At 45.6% G+C, this 25,019-nt stretch overlaps 2 protein-coding genes across 3 annotated transcripts in view; both read left to right on the forward strand.

Moving 5' to 3' along the window:
* LOC311009470 (regulator of G-protein signaling 12-like) overlaps positions 1 to 25,019 on the forward strand; it is a 48,753-nt gene that overhangs the window by 15,969 nt on the left and 7,765 nt on the right. The window contains exons 2-12 of one of the 2 annotated variants that reach the window (XM_084003661.1): positions 16,067 to 16,132; positions 19,153 to 19,174; positions 21,039 to 21,208; positions 21,655 to 21,747; positions 22,031 to 22,174; positions 22,605 to 22,787; positions 22,895 to 23,045; positions 23,694 to 23,791; positions 23,952 to 24,137; positions 24,247 to 24,320; positions 24,441 to 24,567. In XM_084003661.1, coding sequence (XP_083859787.1) covers positions 16,082 to 16,132; positions 19,153 to 19,174; positions 21,039 to 21,208; positions 21,655 to 21,747; positions 22,031 to 22,174; positions 22,605 to 22,787; positions 22,895 to 23,045; positions 23,694 to 23,791; positions 23,952 to 24,137; positions 24,247 to 24,320; positions 24,441 to 24,567 — 1,299 coding nt within the window. In that variant the 5' untranslated portion in view covers positions 16,067 to 16,081. Of the gene's footprint in view, positions 1 to 8,839; positions 9,138 to 16,066; positions 16,133 to 19,152; positions 19,175 to 21,038; positions 21,209 to 21,654; positions 21,748 to 22,030; positions 22,175 to 22,604; positions 22,788 to 22,894; positions 23,046 to 23,693; positions 23,792 to 23,951; positions 24,138 to 24,246; positions 24,321 to 24,440; positions 24,568 to 25,019 lie in introns of those variants that run through there. The other variant, XM_084003662.1, reaches the window with a different exon arrangement.
* On the forward strand, positions 580 to 8,574 carry LOC311009121 (regulator of G-protein signaling 12-like; the record flags this gene model as incomplete). The annotated part of the gene is made up of 5 exons (XM_084003094.1): positions 580 to 791; positions 1,737 to 3,592; positions 5,495 to 5,587; positions 7,887 to 8,002; positions 8,463 to 8,574. The coding sequence occupies exons 2-5, from the start codon at positions 1,820 to 1,822 to the stop codon at positions 8,572 to 8,574; spliced, it is 2,094 nt and encodes a 697-aa protein (XP_083859220.1). The 5' UTR covers positions 580 to 791; positions 1,737 to 1,819.

Below are 25,019 nucleotides of genomic sequence, written 5' to 3' on the forward strand. Positions count from 1 at the left end.
GTAATTATATAGATCCTTTTTCAAACCCTCTTTTTTTGGCTTATGTGTAGGCTGCTGCTGCTGCACGTGTGTCATAAAGCTATGATGTCACTGTGTGTGCAACCGTTGCAGCCCTTTGACCAGAGAGTTATTGTTTACAGACAATCCACAGTCGAGTGCTGCTGCTGCTCCAGTGAGGAAGACAGGCAGGTGGCTGGAGACCTCCATGCAACCTGATTGAGAGACAGTAACAGAAAAATCATTTAGGTAAGACTTGTATTTGTTTACATTATATTGAGGACTTATAAGCATTAAATATGTGTGAGGCATATCGACGGTGGTTACAGATCATTAAAATGTGGTTTAAGTCGCACTATTTCCATATTATAGGGCGTTTTTTAGAAAAAGAAAGAACATATTAAAACGCTAAGCTTTTAAATTCGATTTCCTTGACTGCCAACTGTCAGCCAATAGCGTCACTCCACTCGTTTGAATATTGAACGCGACGTGCGTGGTGATTGGCCTGAAAGGGAGGTCACGTGTTCCGGAGACGTTACGCTGTCATGGTTACAATCAAAGACGCTTTTGTGGTCTCCGCGTTGGCGAATGGAGGAGGGTGGTGTCCTCGCGCGGTTCCATATGGTCAACTGAATCACGGGAAATACTGCTTTTGAGTTGTAAAAAAAAAAAGAAGAAGAAGAAGAAGAAGGAAAAAATATACGCGGAATGTAAAAAATGTAAACGTTTGGACTTCTGGCAGCGTTATCGTGAATCCGCGGGAGCGTCTCTGGAACTTTCTTCTCCCGTAAAAGGTGATTTTAAAAGTCTTAACAGCCTCGTTGTGGCGATAGTTTCGCATTTAGCGTAGCTTCGCTTTAAGCTAAATGCTTCTTTTATAACTGGTACAAAACAAAGAGCGCCACACGAATTCGTCAGGTGTTTCTGTAGAAAATGTGTGACTCGCGTGGTTGTAACATTTAGAAACGGTGGTTGACCGAAACTAGAGTGCCTGGTTGTCATTAAAGTGTTGCTGGTGAGCGGAGAGCCAGCTGGCACTCTGTTTTTTGGGGGGTGGGGGCTTTGCAAGCTGTGTTTGGGGCATAAAGGCTGTTTGTGTCGTATCCCTGACAGGTAATTGCTTAAATAAGATTGATATCGGTGTTTTATTTGGCTTTTAATTTACTTTAGTTCGAGTTAAAAAAAAAAAAAAAGGCTGGAGAAACACCTGCCTCATTTTTTTATTATTATTTTTTTTTTGCTTTAAAGTGTTTCTGTTGCAAAGTGTATTCACAATTGTGTGTGTAACAAATTATGTTAACAAGAAGTATACAATAATACTATAATATATCAGTAAACTATAATACTATAATAATTAGTTGATTACCAGAAAATAATAAATACATTTGATGATTTATTAAATTACAAAAGCCTTTATTGCTGATTACAAGAAAAAATGTGATTTTTTTTTGTTGTTGCTATATTTAGTCTCAAATGGCTGTAAGCTAAATACTTTGTTGTTTGGACATAATACTGGGAATCTGTGATGTTATTTTTTCCACTATTTTTTAACAAGATAATTTTATTATTTGCCTAGGGATTTGTCAGATTAAGCAATAATTAAAATAAGTCTCCATGTCTCGGTTGAAAGCTGTTTAGCTGAATTATTGTGCCATCCTGTATTCTGTGTATTCTTATGTTTTTTGTAACTGCTTTTCAATTTAATTTCTCCCTGTTCTGCCCACTTTGCGTGACTGCAGGATGACAACAACACAATAGTGTTGGCAACCTGCAACTGTTTCAGTTCCCACACACTGGATCTCACAGCAGCCGACAACAAAAGATGAGGATCCAGGGGCAGCCTGAGGGCGCGAGGAGGCGTCTGGACTTAAACGCCGCCGGTGAGCTGAGGGGTGTGGAGCTCGTCCGTGGTCGGGCAGGATATGGCTTTACAATTTCGGGACAGAGGCCGTGTGTGTTGAGCGGCATCATGGAGGGAAGTCCTGCAGACGTTTTGGGGCTCAAACAGGGCGACCACATCATGGCCATCAATGGGAGTGACGTGTCCACCGCTTTGCACGAGACTGTGGTGCAGTTGATTGGCAGCTGCAGAGGACCCCTGCAGTTGGTGGTGCACGCTGCAAGCCGCATCATGGGGAACCCCATTCTTAATGATGCAAAATTTGGGATCGGCCAGAAAAATGGGATTTTCCAAAAGGCGGGTGTTCTCCGAACGATCTCATGCGATACGAGCAATTCCTCCTTTACCTCAAGCCGTGCACTCGGCAGCAAACAGAGGCCCGTGTCAGAGCCTGACATGTCGCAGTGGTCGCAGCAGTGGAACTCTTTAGCTGAGAAGCAAAAGGAGGACTCGTCCGGAGTGGGGGACACGGACTCTGTGTTTACAGACACGGACGAAGCTAATCCAGACTGGAGTATGTTAAATATGACCTTGGTGGTGGGCTACCTGAGCTCAACGGAGCTGATTTTAAACACGACACAATCAGAGGAGGACTGTTTACAAGCCATTCGGGAGCGGATACGACTGTTAGGAACGGAGCAGAGTACCCATACTCTGGTGATGATGAAGATCATGTTTGACTGCATCCGACTTTGCGATGACTCGGGAGCTGTGTTGGCAGCCTTGCCCGCTGAGAACCTGGTTTTGGGGGCCGTGTGTGCTGAAGATCCACGTTTTTTATGCCTGGTCACCACAGCACATATCATCGATGGCCAGATACCTGACGATGGTCCTCTACGGGCCTCCTGCCATGTTTTCTTCATCGACCCAGAGCTGGGGAATCATGAGGACCATATGGGTATTGCTGGACGCTTTGGCTTTGACTGCACTCAGGATCCAGATGCCTTGGGGTGCCTGGAATTCCCTCAGACTCCCCCAGATGTCCTTCACTTTGTCACAGTCCTGTACAGTGACCTGGGGGAGGCTGTGGAGAGGCTTCGAGCCAAACTGGACATGGAGGCTCAGCAGCAGGCCAAGGAGATCGGCAGCACAGGCAAACAAGGCAGCGCCAGCAGCAATGGGGACAGTGGAATTGGAAATGCATCACCCCCCGAGGAGAGAGCGGACAGGGATTTCCCTTCTGCCATCGGAAACCACCCTGGGACCCACCTCCCCAGCTGTCCATGGGATTATCCTCTGACTGAAGACCTCACCCCAATAAACCTCTCCAAGAATGGCCAAAAACTGAATCCGGAGAACAGTGCCAGCACACATTCCCTTTCAGAGTCACTACCTGGCCCTGATTCTCTTCACAGCTTTTATGGAGGTCCTCCACCCAGGCTCGAGTTCCAGTTTAAGCCCCCACCACCTCCTCTGCCTTTTGGGAAAAAAGGAAACTCCTTTGGAGACCATCTAAGGAATAGCCAAAGGTGGTTCTCAAAGCCAAAGTGGCCTAAGGTCCTAAGCAGCGATCCTGAGCTTCATGTGACCAACAGTATGTCCTCCTGTGCAAATAACCTGCCTCCCCCCATGAGCCAGATCCCCTCAGACAGGTACTGCTCAGCAGAGGTCATGATGCTCCCTCCCAGAGACGAATGGACCAAACAGTTTCTTGAACAGAGAGAGAAACAGCGGAAAGATGGTGGTACCAAAAATGTTAGTAAGACACTTTCTTTTTACATTTTAAAGCTGAAATCTGCACATTTGTCATAGTAGATGAAGTATCGACCAGGTTTGTCACACAGGTGACCTGTGGTTTAATTATGTGGTTCCCTCCCACCGTCTAATGAAATATGACTCACTTATTATCCTAGTTAAAGGATGCATGAACTAAACAATGATTCTATTAGTCTATTTTATTTTTAGAAGCCTGAGGTAGAAAATATCCAATAATTCATTAGAACAAAGGCGAATATTGGAGAAGTCTAACAAGACAAACATGATTCGGTGCAGTAGAAATATGTTTTATCCAATTAGTCAATGCCATTTTCACTTGGTAACATAAATGGGGAACCAGCTTAAAAAAATAAAATTGCTCTGCAATTTGTGCTGCAGTTTGAATACATGAATAAATCACAATCTTGCTTTGATCATCCAGAATGTGAAAACATTTGCATACCTATGCTATTTACCTTGAAGCTTGATTTGTGTGTATGTTTCTATTATTGGATTTGGGATACTGCCGAGTCTTGTTTTTACTCAAACTGTGTCCTTTAAAGCCACATGTTAATGAGAAATCCTGACACAGTGACATGAAATAGTTCCATTGTAAGCGCAGTCCTGCTGAGACATCTGTTTCTGCACTTCATTCGTGTTTAACGCAGAGACACAGGAAGTATTAAATGGTCACACAGAGTTGACTTTCCAGACACTGAGGGGGTGTTAGTTTCTGGTGGCACCTCAAATGAAACACAACACCACTTTTTCAATGGTCGTTTGGTGCCGAATTTAACTCAAAAAGCACCTGTTTTAGGTCAATGATGTCATTGTCATAAACGCACAGAGAGAGTGAACTGATATTTTTAATATGCTACTGTCCTCTCTGCCCACAAGATGGCCCTGTATGTCCATAAAGTCCCGGAAATGAGAGTCCCTCAGGAAATCCATGTGTATGCAGCGTCTCTGAATGTATTTATTTCTCCCAGCCACGGGGATGAAAGCAATGAGTTGACAATTATGCAAAACATGCCGGTTTCTAAAAATCAATATCCAGGAATGTAGACCCCCCGACATGTGGTCAAAAGACAGGACAGGAACCAGATAAAACATATTTCTACTGCACCGCAAAAATCTTTTTCTATAAACTTCTTTTTAAAGTATTCATCGGTGCTTCAACCTTTTATATAAGCAAAGTTATTTTGCTTTGTTTATAAATCAGAAGCAGACTGTGTCCTGCATTAGATCAGAAAGGAGACAATCTTGCACAGGAAGCCAAGCAAATTACAGGGTAGAGCCCCGTGTCATGCCGAGGTAATTATCTGCAATTCTTAACTCTCGTTCAGACATTAGACACAGCCGCTCCAATCATAAGAATGGGGGCGGCTGGTGAAACCGCTTCATCTTTTCTAAAGTGATCATAGTCGGCAAACCATGGGGGGGTTCTGTCTGATCTCTCGTGGAAATTTTTGACAGTTAGACTGTGAAATTAGCGCTAAGTATCATGCATCTCTGTACTGTTGAAAACAGGATCGTAGAAGTACAGGTTAACCTGTGAGCAATCTGCATGTTGTCAGAGAGGACTGTGTGCCCATTATATGTATAAAAGAGGTGATTATCTGTTACACTTCAGACTTAATAAGCAATAAACGACATTCAGAGCATAAATATAGCTGCTAAGATGTATTCGCTAAATATAGAGTAGAGTTATGTACAATGATAATTGAGTTGAATGTAAATGAAGTAACTTGGACCCTTGTCGACTGACTATCCATTAATTCACATAGTTATGCAAGATTAAAGCCAGAATAAAATACTATACAAGGATAAGGGTGTTGATGATGCTGTGTACAATATTGGTATCTGTGTCCTTGCTCATCTGTCTCTCCTTTATTCTCACAGGGCTCCAGGTTTTGGGGTCTGGGTGTTGCTCGTGCCTCAAAACGCCACTCTGCCAAACGCATCAGCCTGGCCAGATCGCTGGATGACCTTGAGGTAGGCACCACGTTTGTTTCTTTTTCACTGATTTAAATTTCTGTTATTTTTATTGCGTGATTTGAATCGGAACATTGATATTTTTTTAAGCTTCTAATATGATTCATGTTGCCATTGTTCAGCTTTCACAAAAGTTGTTGCAAAATAGATCAGTGGTTTTCATTGGTCTGCTGCATTAATGCGGCCTTTCAGTTGAACCATCCCCCTTTCTCATTCTGCACCACTTCCAGCTCTTTTTTTTTCTAACCTTTCATTTCCGTTGCCTTGAACTCCACGTTTGCTGCTGAACTTGTGGCACGGGGTGGCTCACAAAGTGGTCTTTGTGTGGGCCAGAGGCGCGGTCCTGTTTGTTTGGCCTCGCTAATGAACACTGCTGCACTGCACTGAATATCGTGCTCACATTTTCTCATATTATTGTTGCCGGGGAACTCTCTGGCATGCATGCATTACTCATGCACGCTGATTCATATTCACAAAAACCGCATGCACGCTGGACCGTGCCCACAACTCATAAAGGCTCCGAGAGCACACGGACAGACACAAAACCCAGACCGAAAATAAACTACACACTGCTTTGTGTGTATGTTAGTCACAGTCACATGCGGACACACCCGCAGACTGCGCGTTGTACTCGATGAAGATCATCTCAGGATCCTCCCAACACACTTAAGGGATTGTCCCGACACACAGGTCTACCCCAGATGTACAGCCCCACGATTACGGCTATAAAAGTTGCATAGCCTAACTTTTATGCCTTCTTTCAATCCTAACTGTGTGTTCAGATTGCAAGAAACCGGTTTGGGTTCTGACTCATTTGGGGCAGCGTGTCTTCTGAAGCGATAAACTTTTAAACAAATCGCATATTTCCGTTTCTGTGCTCCAAGTCGGCTAATGTGCAGAGATCCCCTCACCGTGTCTTTTGGGTTGGTTTTGGTGATGTGTTCCATTATATTTAGTTGCTATGGTTAGGACTTCCCAGCAGTTGGAAAATTAGCTTGCATCTGTCAACAGTATAATTACTTCTGGGTCCAGGAATATCCCCAGAAAGTGGTTGTTTTCCAAGCTGTGTCATATGTTATATATGATACATGAACATGTAAAGGACTGAGAAGTGTCAGGCTGTTGTAATCGGTTTTCTATTTTACACTTATTATGAGGAAGCAAACAACATTGGCTGGAGCTGGATGTTTTCACACTTCTAGTATTGTATGCTGATCCTCTTTCTTACACCTTGAGTTTGCTTCGTTACATATTGTGCACACGTGAAAACTGGACTCCACACACTCCACCAGGAGCTGCTAGGGCAAGCTCAGACCGGCCTGATATGTTTCTCTCATATCGGTAATGTCAGAAACGCCGGCCCGAACATGCAGGTGAAACGGCATTATCAAGCCCCGACATGTCGACTGTTGAAAGAAAATGGATGAAAGACTGACTTTACAGCTGAGTTTGGTTTGGTGTCTTACCCATTAAGAAAAGTGGATAACAAGACAATAATGAAGACATGTATATAGATTTTATATATATATATATATCTATATATATATATGGCATTTCTGTGCTGGGATGTTGGCAGACAAACACACTGATAATATCTGAGCTCATATCTGGAGATATTATCACTGTATTTCGGAATCAGAATGATCTGTTCTCGTGGTGCATCCAGCTCATTCAGACTGCATCTAATCATCAAGAGCAGTCATTTTACCCGGAGCGCTTTTAAGCCATGCTATCCCTATTCATTCCAGGTAATAACACCACGGGGAATGTTTTATGGCCGCCAAAAGTCAATTAGATCCTCACCTAGCACTTGGCCCTGGACTCTTGTTTCAAGGGCGTGGCTTCACCCCGGGTTCACAATCAGAGATCTAAAGGTGCACAAACCACAGCCCATCCAATGGCATTTCCAAGTGTGTCCTGAGAAATTCTTGCACATCTGCAAAATGTTGGCGTTTTTTTTACTGAAGCGTCAGAGCTTCTCTATGAGGAGCCTACGCATCAGACAGGAGAGACGGATGAGAAAGCGAGGCCTGAGGACATCTTTTCTCTCCTGAAGGCTGTGCTCTGCTTCGGAGTGAATGCACATCAAGCATATGCACTGCACAAAGCCGTTGACCTTAAACGAGTCCTCGCTGCTGCGTTTCCAGTGTGCGGCCGCAGCTCGAGTGGTTGAAGTGTTCCTGCTCTCTCTAACTTATATAGTGTTGTGAAGGATGTTCCCGAGGGACCGTTCTCATGGCGAGTTTAGTCAAAAAAAAAAACGTGATAAGCTCTCAGCGCATGCATCTGGCCTCACAAGGACACCGTGAGACTTATTTCGGAGCTCACCATCAGTGCTCGGAGCAGACCCCTGCGGCTGACCCCCACGCATGTGGCCTCGCTGCATGTTGTGGACCGAGCCCCGGACCGATCTGGGTGCGTGTGGCTCTGTTGCTTTTTCCACGGCCGTCGTCGGTGTGCGTCACAGTGGCGAGCAGAGGAATGAGCCGACGCTTGTTATTTCTCTGCACATTACAAAGGCTCAGACACATAGCTCCGGCGACCCACGCACCGAGTCCAAACGACACACATGTAATCCCGTGCTTCTTTTGATGTGTTTCATTTATGTCGTACTAGTCAGCTGAGGGGGGGAACTGCTGTATAATTCTCTGTTTGCGCTGATTCGTTTCCCCTGCGTCTTGTGATGATGGGTGTTCTGATGCACGCCGCGCTTTTGTTGTCAGATCCCCTTATGTTTGGGCTTGTCAAAGAATGTGCTGCATGTCTTATTTCCATGCAGAGCTTTTCAGAGCCGTACCGCGAATGCCCCCACATCCCAACGCCGCCACTCCTACACCATGAGCCCACTTCTTACTCATCACTAAGCTCCGAACAGATGTTTTGTGCCGGGGCGACACACCGCTGATGACAGTGTGTTCAACTTTGCAGAGGTGACACCATTAGCAGGGTTGGCCGTGCCCGGAGTTCACGCCGACCCTGAGGTGTGAAAACATCTGTTAATGTGAGTTTGTCAAGGCACGTTGTTTTAATCCGGGCGCACTCCTGGTGCCTGCTGGGAGAAAATTTGGAGGGGAACCACCGTGTGAAGTTTCCCCCCCCCCCCCCCCTCTCCTTTTAGGTGTAGCTCTTGTTTGCACGCCTGTGGGTAATAGATCTATCTTGTGGGCGTAGCAGAGACCAAGAGAAGGCATGAAGACGCAGAGAGGGAAAGAGGAGGAATTTACGGCAGAGAGAGAGAGAGAGAGTGTGTGTGAGAGAGAGAGAGAGAGAGAGAGAGGCAGGGAGAGAGAGAACCCAGCAGCAGAGGAAGAGAGAGGGAGCTTTTGAACTCCCTGTAGCTGTCAGGATTTTTCGGCTCTCCTGCACACTCTCTCCTCCCCCGTTGAGCTCCGTCTCTCTCTCTGCGCTGCAAACACCGACTCGCACACGCACCGCGGCGCCCCGGCGGATGGACTGGTTTACACACAGCAGGCGTGTGGAGCAGCGCTGAGGACGAGCCAAACGCACGCACACAGCGCCATACATGGAGCAAACTTTGATTCTCAACTCTGTAAGTCTTGTTGTTGAAATCTGAAATTGACAGACTCTCAGGATTTCATGACTGAGATCTCTGAGGCTGTGATTATCTTGTCTTCTCTTCTGTTTGATTGGTGCCATCCTCATCTTCCCCGCCGCCGTTACTTCTCCGTCTTTGGGCTCTTTGTCGCTCCCCGTTGTAGCCTTTGAGCGGCATACAGTGGTTAGCTTGTGTGGTCTGTCAGAGGAATGTTTTGACCCGTGCCAGCTGAACTCTCATGCGCCGCATGACACATTGCGCTGCTCTATACAGCAAAATGTGGTCCAGCATCTATATCAGGATGCACGCCGGCTTCAAATTAGACGTTATAGGAAAAAGGGTCACAAGATCATGAAACGGCACATCAAGGCTCACTCATGGGCCTTTTGGAGAAGTGACCCATTTTTGCAATCGCATGGTGGCATCATGGGAGAAGTTGGATTCGGTGTGAGGGACGCGGAGATCAAGAGGTCGTTGTTGTCAGACGGAATGGAATTCTCGGTGAACGTTTCCTGGCATTGTGTTGTGATCTTGCAATAGTCGCTGTTTGGTTTGAACTTGAAACGGTTGCCTGTGGTTCTGCCGTGGCTTTGCGCGGGCATGTCCTCGCTCTGATTCACCAGCTCTCATATTCACTTATCTCAAAAAAGGCGTCTTTTGTTGTTGTTTTTTTTGCCGCCGCTTGACGACTACATGATCTTTTGTTGCTCATACGGTACGTTTTTAGAAGAGCAGCCACACAGTTAATCCAAGCAAAGTCGATTGATTTGTTGATGATGATTATTATTAATATTATGACAGCTGCTCAATTAGATGCCATACATGATATGAATTCTTCCCTCTATTTTGGGTGTGGGTGTTCTGATTTGAGAAGATGAGCAGGAATAGTGCGTTCCCGGGGGATTAGCTGCGGAGAGGCAGGAGAACACGACGCACTTCTATCTGCCTGGCATCACATGGCTCCGGAGTGTGGGTGGACAGTGGCGCTAACGAAATATGTCCTCAGGCTGGTATAATAAGATGCAAAGACTAAACAGCCCTTTTTTCTACATGACTCCACTATCCTTCCTTCTCTTCTACCACAAGTGGTTTTTTTGCAGCTCCGCAGGCTCCTTGCTCCAAACCCACTGACTGGAAAAACAGTATATTAACACAACAAAATTTAGAGTAGAAGTTATTTAACTGTCCAGCTGCTCGGAGTACTGAATACACGACAGCCAATAACCCGATGACCAGATGTGGCTGCGGTTGCTGAGTTTGCTGTTCAACCGAACTGTGACCACGGAAAATACCCCGCTGCCTCGCCATCTCCTGGACGGAGACGCACTGCAGCTCTCGGCCGTGTCACGCCAACGCTGTGACATCATCCATCGACATTCGGTATTATGATGTTTTTAGAAAAAAAAAATGGAAGTTAACATCACAGCTTTTCATCATCCCGTGTTGATTGGCTGTAGGAAAGAGTGCACGGCTTCTGGAAGTGATTCATTCCCCCACACACTGTTTACCTTTCTCAATCGTACTATTATTAAATCTCTCTGCCTCACTGAAGGGGAATCGACTGCCAAGGGTGTGGAGGTTGCTCAACAAGGAACGGCTTTAGAAGTGCCAAAGTCTTGTATCACCTCTCTAAGTAACAGTTTAGACATGTCTTGGATACAGTGGGCCGCTCAGTGTGCTCAACTCCTTACCTCGCACCTGTAACTCAGACTTCTGCTTCATGTCTTTTAGAAAATTGAGTCTTGTTTGAAATGGAGACGTTTGAAGGGAAGGCTCAAAAAGTGAATGTGGTCGGTATCCGCAGGACCAGGCCAAAGCCTTGTCTACTTCATTTTGTGGTCATAAACATGGATTGTCGGGGTGGCCAAGTTGATATTGTGAGGGATTGGCTCGGTGCTCTGCTTTGGAAGTCCAAACACAAACGTTTCCCACGTGAAATATTCTTATAATGGCTTCATCCCGTGGTCAACGTGGAGATATATGATATATGTGGTCATATAGCTAGGTCATTGCATGACCTCAATGCTTTAGGTTGGGTAAACCGTCACGCATAGTTCCTGTTTTGACTTCCACCACGTGTCATGGCGTTTCTAAAGGCAGTAGATTAAACCGCTTTGAAATGTAAACGCTGCTGCACTAGATGAGCATGGTAATATGAAATGCGCCCGTAAAGCAACCCGACCAGCATAGTTGGTACATATGATGGAATCTTTAAGGACAGTTGCACACACTGTACACATTGTGTGTAGAGAAAGGGTCACACATCACAACTCATTTCTGCATTTTTACCCATTGTGAGGGTTACGGTCAACTTGTCGCCATGCCAAATACCCATAGAGACAAAATGCAGTAATTTAGCACTTAGCCTGGAGGGATAAACTCTTTCCCAGTCTCAGTCAACCAGCTCGGGTTACCTGCGTGACCAAAAGGATTAACAGCGGGGTGTAAGCTCAGTTGGACTTATGCAGGGAGTAAACAAATATGACAGTTCCTTGTCGTTGGCAACCACCTTGTACACTTATATAGATTATGCAGATATTTATTCATGGTATCATCGCACAACAAATGTAAGCACATTTTTTTTACAAAACTGTGCACGAAGCTTCCGTGTAAGTTTCTTTGGCGTAAAAAACATCACAGGGGTAATTACATGTGTCGGGTTTCAGGTTGGAAAGTCCATTTCTGGTGTTTTTTATGGAAGAGAAAGAGCGCAGTAATAGGGTGTGGTGGTATCTCATGTGGTTTACCCACCTCAGGCCCTCCTGGCTTATGTGAGCGCAGCCCTTTCTCTGTGATAATACATTGAGATGGGAGGGGTCGTGGTAACTCTTTCTAGTTTCCCCTCTCTGAAGTTATTCTATTTTCTGTCTAGCTGCGCCTTTGTAAATCAGACGCGTTTTAGTTGTTTAGCATTTCCTCCAACCAATTCCTTCCTGGTACTTCAACAGTTAAGCCCCAGGTAGCGAGTCTGGTGCAATGAGCTGTGCAGGTTCAGGCAGAGTTATCAAGATCTGAATTCACATTGTCGTTGCGAGTTGGGAAAGACAAACTCTGATATTGGTTAAAGCGCCGCGTTCCTGACCCTGCGAGAAGTAGGGCAGCAGAGGGAAAAAGGTAAACATCTCCATCCAGAGGAATGCTATTACTCGCCGTCAGCAACAAGTGGCAAACGCACACACCAGCGGCACTGCAGAACCAGAGTAATGCCACATTAATCTAGACTAGAGCAGAGCCGTACCCATCTGCTGTGGCTCAGCGGTTGCTGTTGGGGAACAGAAAGTAGATTATTGCCGATAAAGGGGATTAAGAGATGAAATGATTTGTGGCCATGGCCTCTATTTGCATGCAAATCTCTGCTGTCTTTAAAGACATTGAGAACATTTGCGAGATGAGGGGATTACACTTAAAAGACGCCTCGGCACATGTCTGGACCCCTGTGGCTCAGGGCCGAGGTCCAGACATGTATCCACCCTGCATCATTGTAACATTTGATTAAATATCTTTGTTTATGCGTTAAAATAATACCACCTTGCTTTTTATTGCATTACTGTTTAAATAAACTCCAACATGTCAGTTTTGTTTGTAACATTTTAAACAACACACCGATTTGGCTAAAATTGGAGGAAGAAAACCCAAAAATGTACCCAAATCACATGCCCTTTACTGTCCCCTATGTCAGTAAAACATAAAAATCATATTAATTCCAAGAACATGTGACACTAAATCAGATCATCACTTAAGTGAAGTTGAATTACGCACGCCAGCATCATTTCTGTGGCTCTCATGACCAAAGTAGGATTTCACAGCGGAGCATGACCGTAAGACACGCATTAAGATATGCTGAAGAATGCGTTGTTGTCTGAAGGGATTCAACATGGACTTTTAAATCCTTTGATCTATGGACAATGCAGATAAGAAATCCAAGGGGACTTCCTGCTCCACTAGTATCACATAAGCACGCTGACCTCATCGGATCCGTGCTAATGTGATAGAGCGTCTGACAGATTTGTTGCGACAAACAAGATTTCCCGACAGTCAAAACACTGGATCCTCCTTAACACGCTAAAATGAATGCACCCGGTTGTCTGTCTGCACTATCTTTCACTTAGATATCGCCATACACACACTCCCACCCCCCTCCTCCCACACACACACACACACACACACTCATTGCTCGATTGGGAAAAAAATGTCTCTTCCATCTTATCAGCCACCGCACCCATCGCCCCCCTTTTTTCCCTCAAAAGGAAGTCGCCTCAGTTGCCTCCATGCAAGGCCCGTTCCTAGTGTTCTTGTCAGAACGTTCTTGTTTGTTGTCTGCCACAGATAGCAGGCCGAGATTATTTCCCGTCTTCGCTAACGATCGCCTGGCGGAGAACTTGACATGCAATTAGTTAGGTCTTGTGACAAGCAGCGCTCATTGTCGCGGTAAAGGCCGCCTAGAAATGTTTCTCTAATTGATTAAATCAAATGGAGGCTCGAAGCGCACGAGAAATCTATCTACTTTGTGGCCGCAGACTCTTCTGCTCTGGTTGCGTGCTTATAGATGTGCTCACCTGGCTGCAGTTAGTGCTCAGGGTGGTTCAAAGGGCAAAAGTTAGACCTGAAAGGCTGAAGTAGACTGTTCAGTGTCCTGTGATTTTTTTAACCGCAGTTATGGATGACTCGGCTTAGCACCAATAATTATTTCTAATTACAGTGTTACTGATTTTATCTGCACATGAATGCACACATTCTGTCTTTCTGTGTTGCAGCCCGAGCATTGTGTATACATTCAGCAATTATCTGAATAGTACTGTGTTTGAAATGAATGTGCCATTTTGTGCAGGAAATGATCCAACTTGTGCACAGATGAACTGCTTTTTAGAGCCACCGCCAATTCCAATTTGGAAAGAGAAAAGAAGATGGTCCTCCGGAGGTTTGATGCTGTATTTAATATTTCTGAGATTTTCCTGGAGCTGTACGAAAGCTGCTCGCAATTAGTTCTCATTTTTCCAGCTGTGATTGGTTCTTTCTTCTGTGCTTAGCTTTGTGGGACTTGAGTTTGCATCAAAAGCAGCATCGAAAATATCTGTATGTATAGTATCTATGTAGTATGTACTCCAAAATCCAATTTGAAGTAGTATGTAAAATAGAGGAGGAACAGAAATCACATTAGTCACTCGTATTAATGCGACATGAATACATACAGATGTAGAGGGAGAGGAGGGGAAGTGAGAGATCAATGTGTCATATGTAGTTCCCCGGCAGTCTAGACCATTACTATTACCATACCAAAATTTCCAGTAGGAATATGTGTAACCCTACACCCCAAATAATTTTGTATCATCAGCATAAAATTAAAGTTTTGCTAACTTCCTAAATGAAAAACATATTAGGTGAATAGAAGTGGTCCAAGCACAGAACCTTGTGGGACACTTAACTTTGGCGTGCATGGAGGAATCATCTGGGAACTGGGATCGATCCGATAAATAGGATTCAAATGAGCTTAATGCGCTTCCCTTAATGCCTATTAAATGTTCCAGTCTCCGTAATAGGATGTCAATGGTGTCTAATGAAGCACTAAGATCTAATAAGATAAAAGTCTGTTGTCTGACGCAAAAAAAAAACTGGGGAAACAATGGTTTTGCTGGTTTGATCAGCTCCCGTAGACTTTTTTTTGACTCCTGTAGACAATTTTTAAAAACTTTTTAAGATCTACAATTGAAGAATCACGCCCATTTCACACAGCAGTCGACTAAGTGTGCAGAGGAGGTGGGAAAGTATTCAGGATTGAAGATCTATTGAACAGGATGAAGAGAGGCCGCCCAGAAGTGTGCATTGTTGTTAAACCACACTTGAACAATTCAGTGCCATTGGACACATTATACAATCGAGTGTGTTTCGAGCACCTTTTTTCTTCTTCCCGAGGGGGTCACAATGTCATCTGCGATCGCCCCCCTCTGCGTCATCAACACGACCGTGCACATGTGACAAACGTCTAATTTCCAGAGTGACAGACCGTGTGAAAATCCAATTAAACAGGAGAAACCTACCGTGAAAACCGCTCTGTTAATAAACACTGTGTCTCATCCATTATTTACGGCAAAATTAAGGAGAAAGAATGCCTGCTCGTGTGCCATGGGAAAACCTCCGAATGAGACGGCGCTTTAAGAATATTTGTCGGTCCAAAAACAGTCTGCACGCTGATGGTAGAGATTTGCCACAAATGTGGAGGCACAGTGCTGCGGTGGAGACGAGGAGTGATGCCAGAATTTTAAAAAAAAACACACAATTTTCTCATGCCGGCACATCAGCGAAAATTGCTGGTAGAAAACACCAATAGACATGATTAACGTCGGGGAGGGGGAGCGGGTAATGAAGCTTGGAGTTCAACTGGTGGTTGACCAAACTTTTATTTTGATTAAACAAAAAATTCATCTGGTTTCCATTTAAACTGACTGGGTATTTCTTCTCTCTTTCAAGTAAAGAGAGAAAGAGAGAAAGAGAGAGAGAGAGAGAGAGAGAGAGAGAGAGAGAGTGCCCCAACTGGAAACAAAAGAGGGGGGAGGCCGATGTGGTTTTGACATGGCCAGTGTGTGTTTCTGTGAGGGGAATTAAGGGGGGAGGAGGGTTAGTTCATCTGATTCCTTCATGCCACTGTGGCAGAAGCTGGATATATTGTCGGTTTGCGTTTCCATGGCAACAGCTGCGGCGTAAGGAAATCTTTCTTTACTCCTTCTCACCCCTTCTCCTTCTCCTCCTCCTCCCGTGCTCTCTTTTCTGTCCGGTACCATGTCAAATTTCTGCCTCGCTCGCCCTCCCTCCCTCTCCTCCCGCCGACTTGTACAGACACGGTGCGCAGGCTTTTTGGGTGGGGAATGTTCAGGTATGCGTTGGCGCACACACACACACACATAATTTGTCTGTGCGCTGTTCGTGTAGCAGACTAGGGAACAATGAGTCTCAAAAAGAGACTTTCCTTCAAGAGGACCTGGAACTTCAACACTGTAAGTAAAGCTCTGTTTGCCAAGCGAGCCTCCTCTTCCTCCCGTGTGTGTGAAGCGGGGAGAATCCTTTTGTTCAGTCAGCTGCTTTTCCCATTAATCTCTTTCTTTTGTCGCTCGTCTCTCTCTCTCTCTCCCACTCAGAACAGCTGTTTGAAGCGGTGGGAGACTCGCGGTTGTTTGTTTGTGGGATGCTAGAATTAGCCTTGACTTGTGTAAAAGTTTCGGAGAGGCTTATTTATCTGAATGTGGTGAAGTGTTTTGAGCGGGGTACATCTTAACCCAGTTTTCTGAGGGACGGAACGTGCCTAAACAAGCCCAAAAGATAAAAGAAGTCCCCTTTTTTGAAAAGATCAGAAACACACTCTACAAGAAGTGTTAATGGGTGACATTAGCATTTATTTAAATGTGGCTTATCCTCGAACCGATCGAACCGCTGGTGAACGTTTGTTTTTTTGACACGGTGGCTCACTTCAGAGATCCCACATGAATCGGTCTCGGTGGGATCATCCACGTTCCTCCAGCATGTGGTGTCTCGGGATGCCAGACTGTACGACGTGGGGGCTGTACCACAGTGAAGCTGGGGGAGCTGTTTTCCAACCGGAGAGCCAAATCCTGCCCCGTTTGCAGCCGAGGGTACTCGCCGTGACTTGATTTGTGTGCGACTTGGTTGACAACAACCTAACGTTGGAGCTTTTCGGAGGGATTCCAGCTGGGGGGAAAGGATCTTTGCAATTCAGCCTTATGTGAAAAGCATCAAAGGGAGTCATTAGGAGCACAGAGCCACCCGTGGTGGACCAGCTCGTCACCAGAGGTGTCAACAGAGGAAGGGAGCGTGTGGACAAGAGGTGATGGTGTGCCTCATTGTAGGGGAGTCATGGCCAAGGAAGTAATAACAAGTGGTTTGTGTGTGTGGTCTAACCTCTGCAGCCTCACACACACACACACACAAACACACCACCATCTTTATATCTGCCATCCAATCCATCGAACAATTTGTATTTTAGAGTGTGGTACTTTTTATTATTTATTTACAAAAAAAACCTGACAAAACAGAAAATAAACTACAATGTGCAAATGTCTGGTAATCATGCAAGCAGAGTTCCACCTTATTTCGGTGGAAACACGTTTCGACCATCGTGCAGTATAAACATCACATCGCCCAATCATATGTCGTTTCAGGATTTTGCAACAGTGCTTACGCAACGTATGACATAGTCCTCATCAAACATAATTCTCCGCTGACAGAAACATGATTTAGAATATGAGACCGTTCATAAACTATGTCAAGAGGGTGTCCACTATGATTTATCTCTCCCACTCATATCACATGTCTGGATGCTGACAAGAAGTGGATATCTATCATATTTGTCACCAGAGTCGTACAATCTCTTTGAAAAGCAGCGTTGACTCCCAGAGATTGTGGGGAACAAACCGAATCCCAGATTTCTGCCCGGAGACCTTTTGTTTGTTCCAAACCAACGTTTACGTCACGTTGTGTGACGTCTGTCTGGTTCTTAAAAATGAAACCACTCGCTCAATATATTTAAGGCTTGAGGTTTGGCCGGATTTAGACCCAAAGGGACGGACACATGGAGTGGGTGTTCTCCAGTCTCTGTTTGGGCTTCATGTTGGTCCTCCTCCTACCCACCCATGATTACTGTACACATGCTAGGTGGCTTTGGGTGTTGACTGTATCGGGTCGGACCCGGCAAGCAGCAGTGTTGTAAAAGAGGCTGTGACGGACAATTAGTGGCTTGGTGGTCTGCGTCTGATAGAGCGCTCACATGTGGTCGCTCCCAAAATGGAACGCAGTGTCACGTCAGTGCACATGACCGCGGTTACATCCCCCGCCTTCAGACGACCAGAACTATAAAGAACGGGCCGCTCCGCAACAAGTCTGAGCTTGTCCTTTTTGTGATTGATCAAGCTGAAAACAAGTAATTCCCCCCGACAGTCTCATCAGTACGCCTACTTTTTTTCATTTCCATCAATCTGTAATACTGCATCCACAGCATTATGTAATTCCGCTAAAGTACAAACTGTATGTTCTGCCAGAACCGAGGAACCAGCCTGGCAATAAAAAGTCTTGTTTAGACGTATTATCAGCCTCGGATATTCACACGTCTAAGTGGCAGCACAGAAACACTCTTCTGGAAATAGTCTCCCCTTTTCAGATGAATCCTCCAACGCACCGATTGCGAGTGTTCTTGGACCGAACCCTAAAACGCGCCTCTCATATCCTCCCCTGCAATTAAATATATTTGCGACAGCAGCCGCGCCGTTTGGTCTTTAAATCTCCCTTTATTAGTCTGACCCAAATGATGCCAACTGGTTTTAAGAAGCCCGATGCTCAGGCAGTGATTTCGAACTGAAACCTTGCCAAGTAAATATTTGTTGATCCATCATAAGATCTGTGTTTTTATTTAGCATTATTCTTTGGCTATAGTGACACCCAAGTACGGAAAGTCGTGACATCTTCGTGCCCAACAGGAGTCCCTCCTGTTTGCCTATTCAGGGACCTCTACACATGCATAAACCCCCGTAGTCCTTGAATTAGCAAGTGAAAAGAGGACCATTATGGCCAGTGATGGCCTCTCAAGGAGCTCTGCCTTGATGAGCTCTGATCTTTGTGAGTGCATTTAGCAGGAATGCACACATTGTGTGTGTGTGTGTGTGTGTGTGTGTGTGTGTGTGTGTGTGTGTGTGTGAGGGAGGATAATATAAAATGAAGGGTGGGTCCTGGGGTGGAGGTGTGAACAGCTGTGCGTGGTAGAGGACTGGGGTCCACCCCCTTACAAATTAATGGTCATGTGTAAAGGACCCAAAATGCAGCCCTTTCCCAGCAGCACACACACACACACACACACTCACTCTCACTGGAAAACCACAAGGACACACACACACACCTCAGAGCGACTGGTGGGATGCCTGAAGAGGCGCTGCTACCTCCAGTCTCTTGCCTCAGCACAGGAGGTCATGAGGGCAGCCTTTCACTCATGTCTCTCTTTGTTCTCTTTCAGTCGGCTGCTTCCTCAGATGGCGGTGAGTGCAATTCCTTTATTACTTCTTTTTAAAACACTATTTTGTTGGGGTCTAAACATGATTATTTTATCATGCGGTGTTGACAATAAGACATCTAAATGAAGCGTTTTACTCCTAAAGTGGAACTGTTTGATGTGTGTGTGTGATGCGCTTTTTTTTGCACTTTTACTTTCTGCTCTGCCCCTCAATACACAACTCTTTAGTCGCTCAATAACATGCTCTAATAAAAAAGACTTATTGAGGATGATGTTTGCATTGTAGGCCGCAGCATGCCTCATTAACAAAGGGTGTTTACTGAGCGTGTTGTGGGTTACAGTCGGGACTAGCTCACATGCTGTCTGGTCCTTCCTTTCATAGCAGTTTTTTAATAACCTTTGCTAGCAGGCCGGCCAAGGCTGCGGCGAGGAGCGCCGCTCCTTTCACCGTGGATGCGCATCAGACGTGCAAAGGCTGTTTGCTTTCTAAAGCCATCTCATTAACGGGGCAGCACACAATGTGGTAAACACGTCTCCCGAAGCCTCAGTCCTAATACATTAAACCAAGTCCAAACAAATGGCTTGTCAGCAAACTTTACACAGGGACTCGGGATGAACCGACCATTTGGCCTTATTGTCCAAAAAGACAATCGCAATAACTCAGATTCTCATCCTTAACATGAAGCCTATGCAATTTTAATGACACATCCACTCAAACGTGTGGGTTAATCGCTAAGAGACTGGGTTACTGTATATGTGAAAAGGTCATGTAGAGGCTGCCTTAGTAATAAGCTGAAGTGATGTCATGTACTATTTGCAGTGCTTCTATTTCGCCACAGTTGTACTGCACCTATTTGTAAATCCACCCTGATTCCCGTGCGGGCGCGTTGGCAAGGGGAAGATATGCAGCGCTGTACCTAACTTGACCCGGCTAACACTGTTCTCAGCAAAGATGCACTGTTGATACCGGTTGCCCATGCCAACCGGTTGCCTCTCAGCAGAATGTAACTGTAACAAATCTCACCGTGACCCCTTTTGTTTGTTTCGTTTTTTTACTGTGCGTTCCCTGCCTGCTCAGCTCTAAAGTGGCCATCTGCTGCCACGATAGCAGGTACTGCACGGGCCAAAGCCCCCCCTAGTTGACCAGCAGCCCCCCCCGATCTTCATCCACTCTCCCTCCTTGTGTCCCTGTAATCATCAACGTCTCCTCCCCTTTCTTCTCGCCCCCTCGTCTCTCCTCTTTGAGTGACATCTGCCGTTTCTCCGATGCACTCAGATCTGCCAGACTCGCTCCACACACATTATCTTGTAAAACATTTATCGGCAAGTAAAGAGCCATTAGCGTTCCTTTCAAATCCCTTGACCTTTCCCTTATAGCCCGATACATTTTCTGTTTGTAATTATGTTTGGTGCGGATCGAGGGAACCTTTTGATACCCTATTATGTCTAGATCATTTTATGGCAAGTTGTTCCCTCTCTGAACTCTTAACGGGATCACGGCTTTATTAAATTGCTGACAAATTATGAACTCTGCAGGAAAGCGTTGAAAAGTGTAGTGAGAGTTTTAACTGTATTAGTATAATTAGCAGCAGATGTATTGTGCTTTCTTGCAAACATATAATAATGTCTTTGCATGTTTTTTGAAGACGTGTACCAACGCGAGATGTTTTTCTTGTTTTCGAAGAGGATTTCTGGGAACTTTTTAATAAAAGAAATGAAATTGTGTCCGTCTTCCTTCTCAAAAGGAAAGCACACAAAATAATGCTAAAATCCGCTATTTTGAAGGTTGAAAGGGCACGTAGGAGAATGGCTCACATTTCCTCTGGCTGTAATTACCCTTTCACATCAGAGCCTTCTAACCTTTGCATTCTGCTCTCGGCTGCTCGCAGACTATGGTGGAGTCCAACTGCAGGGATGCTGCAGCCAGAGCAGCCTGAACAGCAATGGCAGTCTCCCAGGAGCAGGCAGCCTTCGAGGGGTTCCGGAGCAGCGCGTGGCGAGCTGGGCCGCCTGCTTCGAACGCCTCCTCCAGGATCCAGTGGGCGTTCGCTACTTCTCGGTAAGAAAACGGCTGCTTTATCTTGTCAGACACTCACCCCTGTCATGACTTGGTCTCGGTTTAGTTGGTCCTGACTAACATAGACAAATTGGAGACTTCATAGAACTGAAAAGCACAGCAAATCCTAGGTTCATATACAACAGGTTGGAAAAGGAATTTACATTACCTCCCACATAAAAGATGTACCTTTTTGAATTTAGCTCACAGCACCTTCAGAAGGCTTCACGTTAAGCTGTGGCATCCCAGAACCCCCTCGCTGCTCACCTTCCCTCAGCACCGATTTGAGCTCTGCGCCTACACTATCCCCTCGCCTACACTTGCACCAGTCTTGTTCACAACATCACACCCCGAGAGTTTCTTTCCTCGTCGCAACAACGGCGTCGAGGAGATGTAGAAAGAATGGGTTTGAGATAATTTAGAAACTCTGGTACTGTGTGTCTCCGCAGGAATTTCTCAAGAAAGAATTCAGTGAGGAGAATATCTTGTTCTGGCAGGCCTGTGAATACTTCAGTCATGTCTCTGCAACTGATAAAAAACAGGTAAGTCCACAGTAGGAAGCCATCGTTCCAAACGTATACACTGTTTGGAACGGTTTCCAACCTATGTGTCAAAGAAATATGTATTGATATGAAATAATATCACATCGTCTTTTCTCAAATTCTATAATTTGAATAACTTTAAATGGGGCTGGAAAAAAATATGGCCGCCGTTAACAAAGAGCCAATCTTGTTGCTTATATAATAAAATAATAATTATCCTCACGGAGTAGATAGGATGACATGTTTTCTTGACATTCTACCCCATTGAACCCCTGTGCTGCAGCTGTCCCAGAGAGCCGGCGAGATCTACAACAGCTTCCTGTCCAGCAAGGCCACCATGCCGGTCAACATCGACAGCCAGGCCCAGCTGGCGGATGACGTCCTCACTTCCCCGCGGCCCGACATGTTCAAGACGCAGCAGCTACAGGTACTAACGGGAGAGTAGTTTTTTAAACTGCTGAGTTTCAACACTGACGATCAAGACATTTTCTTCCTGACCGTTTTGTTCTCATTTAGCCTTTAGTCACTTTGCACAAGTATATTTGGGGTTTTCTTCAGTGGCCATCTGGGTTTGTTTACGACGGGGCCCCGAGCCTTCACCAGAGAGATAAACACAAACTGGCACACACCCACAGAGAACGGAGCGTGTACTGTACACACAGACGCGCAGTCAGTGAGCTGTATGTTTTCAGCCTGCACACGAGCTTGATGAAATGTTAACTGTTTCCACTGTCATAACATCAGCTGTGACCATATGTTATCACTAGTAGTCTCTTCTTTACGTTTTCTTCTTTTTCTTTTTCCTCATTTCTCATTTAATTCACTCACCAACACCATTCTTTACGTCGCATCTACAGATCTTCAACCTGATGAAGTTCGACAGTTACTCGCGATTCCTCAAGTCCTCCCTTTACCAGGAGTGCATGCGTGCCGAGGTGGACGGCCGGTCCCTGCCGGACCCCTACCAGATCCCCTGCAGCCCGGCGCCCTCGAAACACAGCGCCAGCTCTGACCGCTCCACCCTCTCCACTCCCAAAAAGGTGCCACTATTGTTTTCTGACTGCATCGCAGCAACTGGTCATGGTAACACACCACTGTTGACATTTCTCACCAGATAGAATCATTGTTGTTTTTCTCCCACCCACAGGAGGCCAGAAAGCAGAGGTCAGGGAGGTCACTGAATGAAGAGAGCAGGGACGAGAGCGCGGACAAGAAACGCGGCATCTTCTTCTCGTGGTCCCGCAACAGGAGCTTCGGGAAGGGCCCGAAGAAGAAGGAGATAGGAGACATTAACCTTGGTAACAATTTGATCGACGCGCCTTTCGCTGTCGGTTAGAGACATCCCCACAGTTTTGTTTTTGTGTGGTTTTGCAACACACAAACTTCCAAAGCGCCGGCAGCGATTTGGCGTCCTTGAACAAGACACTAAATCGCCGCCAGCTCCAGGGTTGCCATGCGCAATATGTGGGGGAGGCATGTAGAAACACAGCTGGTCCACAGTCTTCAAAGTAGCACACAGTACTGGAACACTCGCAAAAACATCGTTGTTGCAACACTGGCATTTTCACACATCGCAGAGAATGTTACCCACCAAAATGAGCTTGATATGATCTCTAGATGTTCATAGTTTGCTGTCAAATTAAATTATCACAATTTCAATCATGTGGCTTCTTGCTAAATTCAATGTTATGTCACACTGGTGCATACATAAATGTAGCTGCGCTTCAGCGTGATGAACACCTACTGTTGATTCACAAGTCTTTTAATGACACTTCTTTGTCTGCCAAGATTTTTATGGTGTCAAGCTGCGATCATAAATCAAAACACCTTGTTGTAACTCGTTCTACCGCTTGACACTGTGTTGCTGTTGTGTCATTAAATGCAAGTGGTGTGCAAATGTCTCTTATCTGCATGAATTCCTCATCGCCTCTGTGGTTTTTGTGCAGACTACTGGGGCAGTAATGGGCGGAGGGAGTCCCAGGGCTCCCTGTCGTCTGGTACCAGCCTGGAGATGGCCACTTCCTGCTCTGCTGGCAAGATTGAGGTAAGATTCCTCCGGACAGATCACCATGCCAACACAAAGCCACCGTGTCTGGTTGACATCAATCAGAGAAAACTAGCTACGATTCCAGCTGATCTATGCAAATTAACACTTAGCCGTGATCTAGATCTTGACTCCTTTTTTAAAAATCTTCCATCCTTAGTCTGACAATCGCCACTCCGTGTGGGAGCGTTCCCCCAAACACTGCAGCGTGATTCTGCCCGACGGTTCCTGCTCTTCAATCGGTCTCCGGCCCGGTGCCTCCATCAGGGAAGTCCTCCACGATCTCTGTCATAGCATTGGTGTCAACATCGCTGCTGTCGACCTCTTCCTAGTGGGAGGGGAGAAGGTGAGATACATTTAAAAGATGGGACAGTATGTCTTGAGTTCTTGTATGAAAAGTTTACGTTATGTATTTATATGTTGATAATGTGTGGTTTAATTTTTTGCCCTCATAGCCTTTGGTGTTGGACCAAGACTGTATGACCCTCTGCTCACGAGACTTGAGAGTGGAGAAGCGCACCTTGTTCAGGTATAAATGATCGATAAAAGTTTGATTGGATCTGTCAATTTCCTTTTTGAAAATCACATTTTCCATCGATGCTTTTTTATGCCTTTGCCAACATTTCCTCCTGCTCTTTCTCCATCCCAGATTGGACCTGGTACCTATTAACCGTTCCGTGGGTCTTAAAGCCAAACCTACCAAACCAGTCACTGAGGTCCTGCGTCCCGTGGTGGCCAAATATGGTCTCCACCTCAGCGATCTTGTGGCCAAAATAGTGAGTAGTCCCCTGTGGCGACAGTGCTTTAATCTCTCCGAAGCTCACGTGTGTCCTGGGAGCAGCCTGTGCAGTGTGTGACAGTGCCACAGGGTGGAGTATCATGGTTAGGGGAGGGAAGCGACCGCATCCTTTTCCATCTCTACACGGTGGTTAGCACTCTGACTCAGCCCGGCCTCCGAACGTGGAGCACCAGGGCTATAATCAAGAATGACGACACCCCTCAAACATGCCAAGTCCTCCCCTAAACCCCTGCTCCATGATTTATTTTAGTCTTGTGTGTTTCCAGGCATTATAACTGCATTATACAGATGACCGGAGCTGAAAAATGGTTCATAAATCAAGCGAAAGGCTCAAATATCAGCCATGTGCTCAATATACTGTGAGAAATTCGACCATGTGTAGATTTCTGCACAATAAGCGAAGATACTAACGTGTTGACCATCACTTCT

This window comes from Eutrigla gurnardus (genome assembly GCF_963514095.1).
Source record: "Eutrigla gurnardus genome assembly, chromosome: 23".
NCBI classification, from domain to species: Eukaryota; Metazoa; Chordata; class Actinopteri; order Perciformes; family Triglidae; genus Eutrigla; species Eutrigla gurnardus.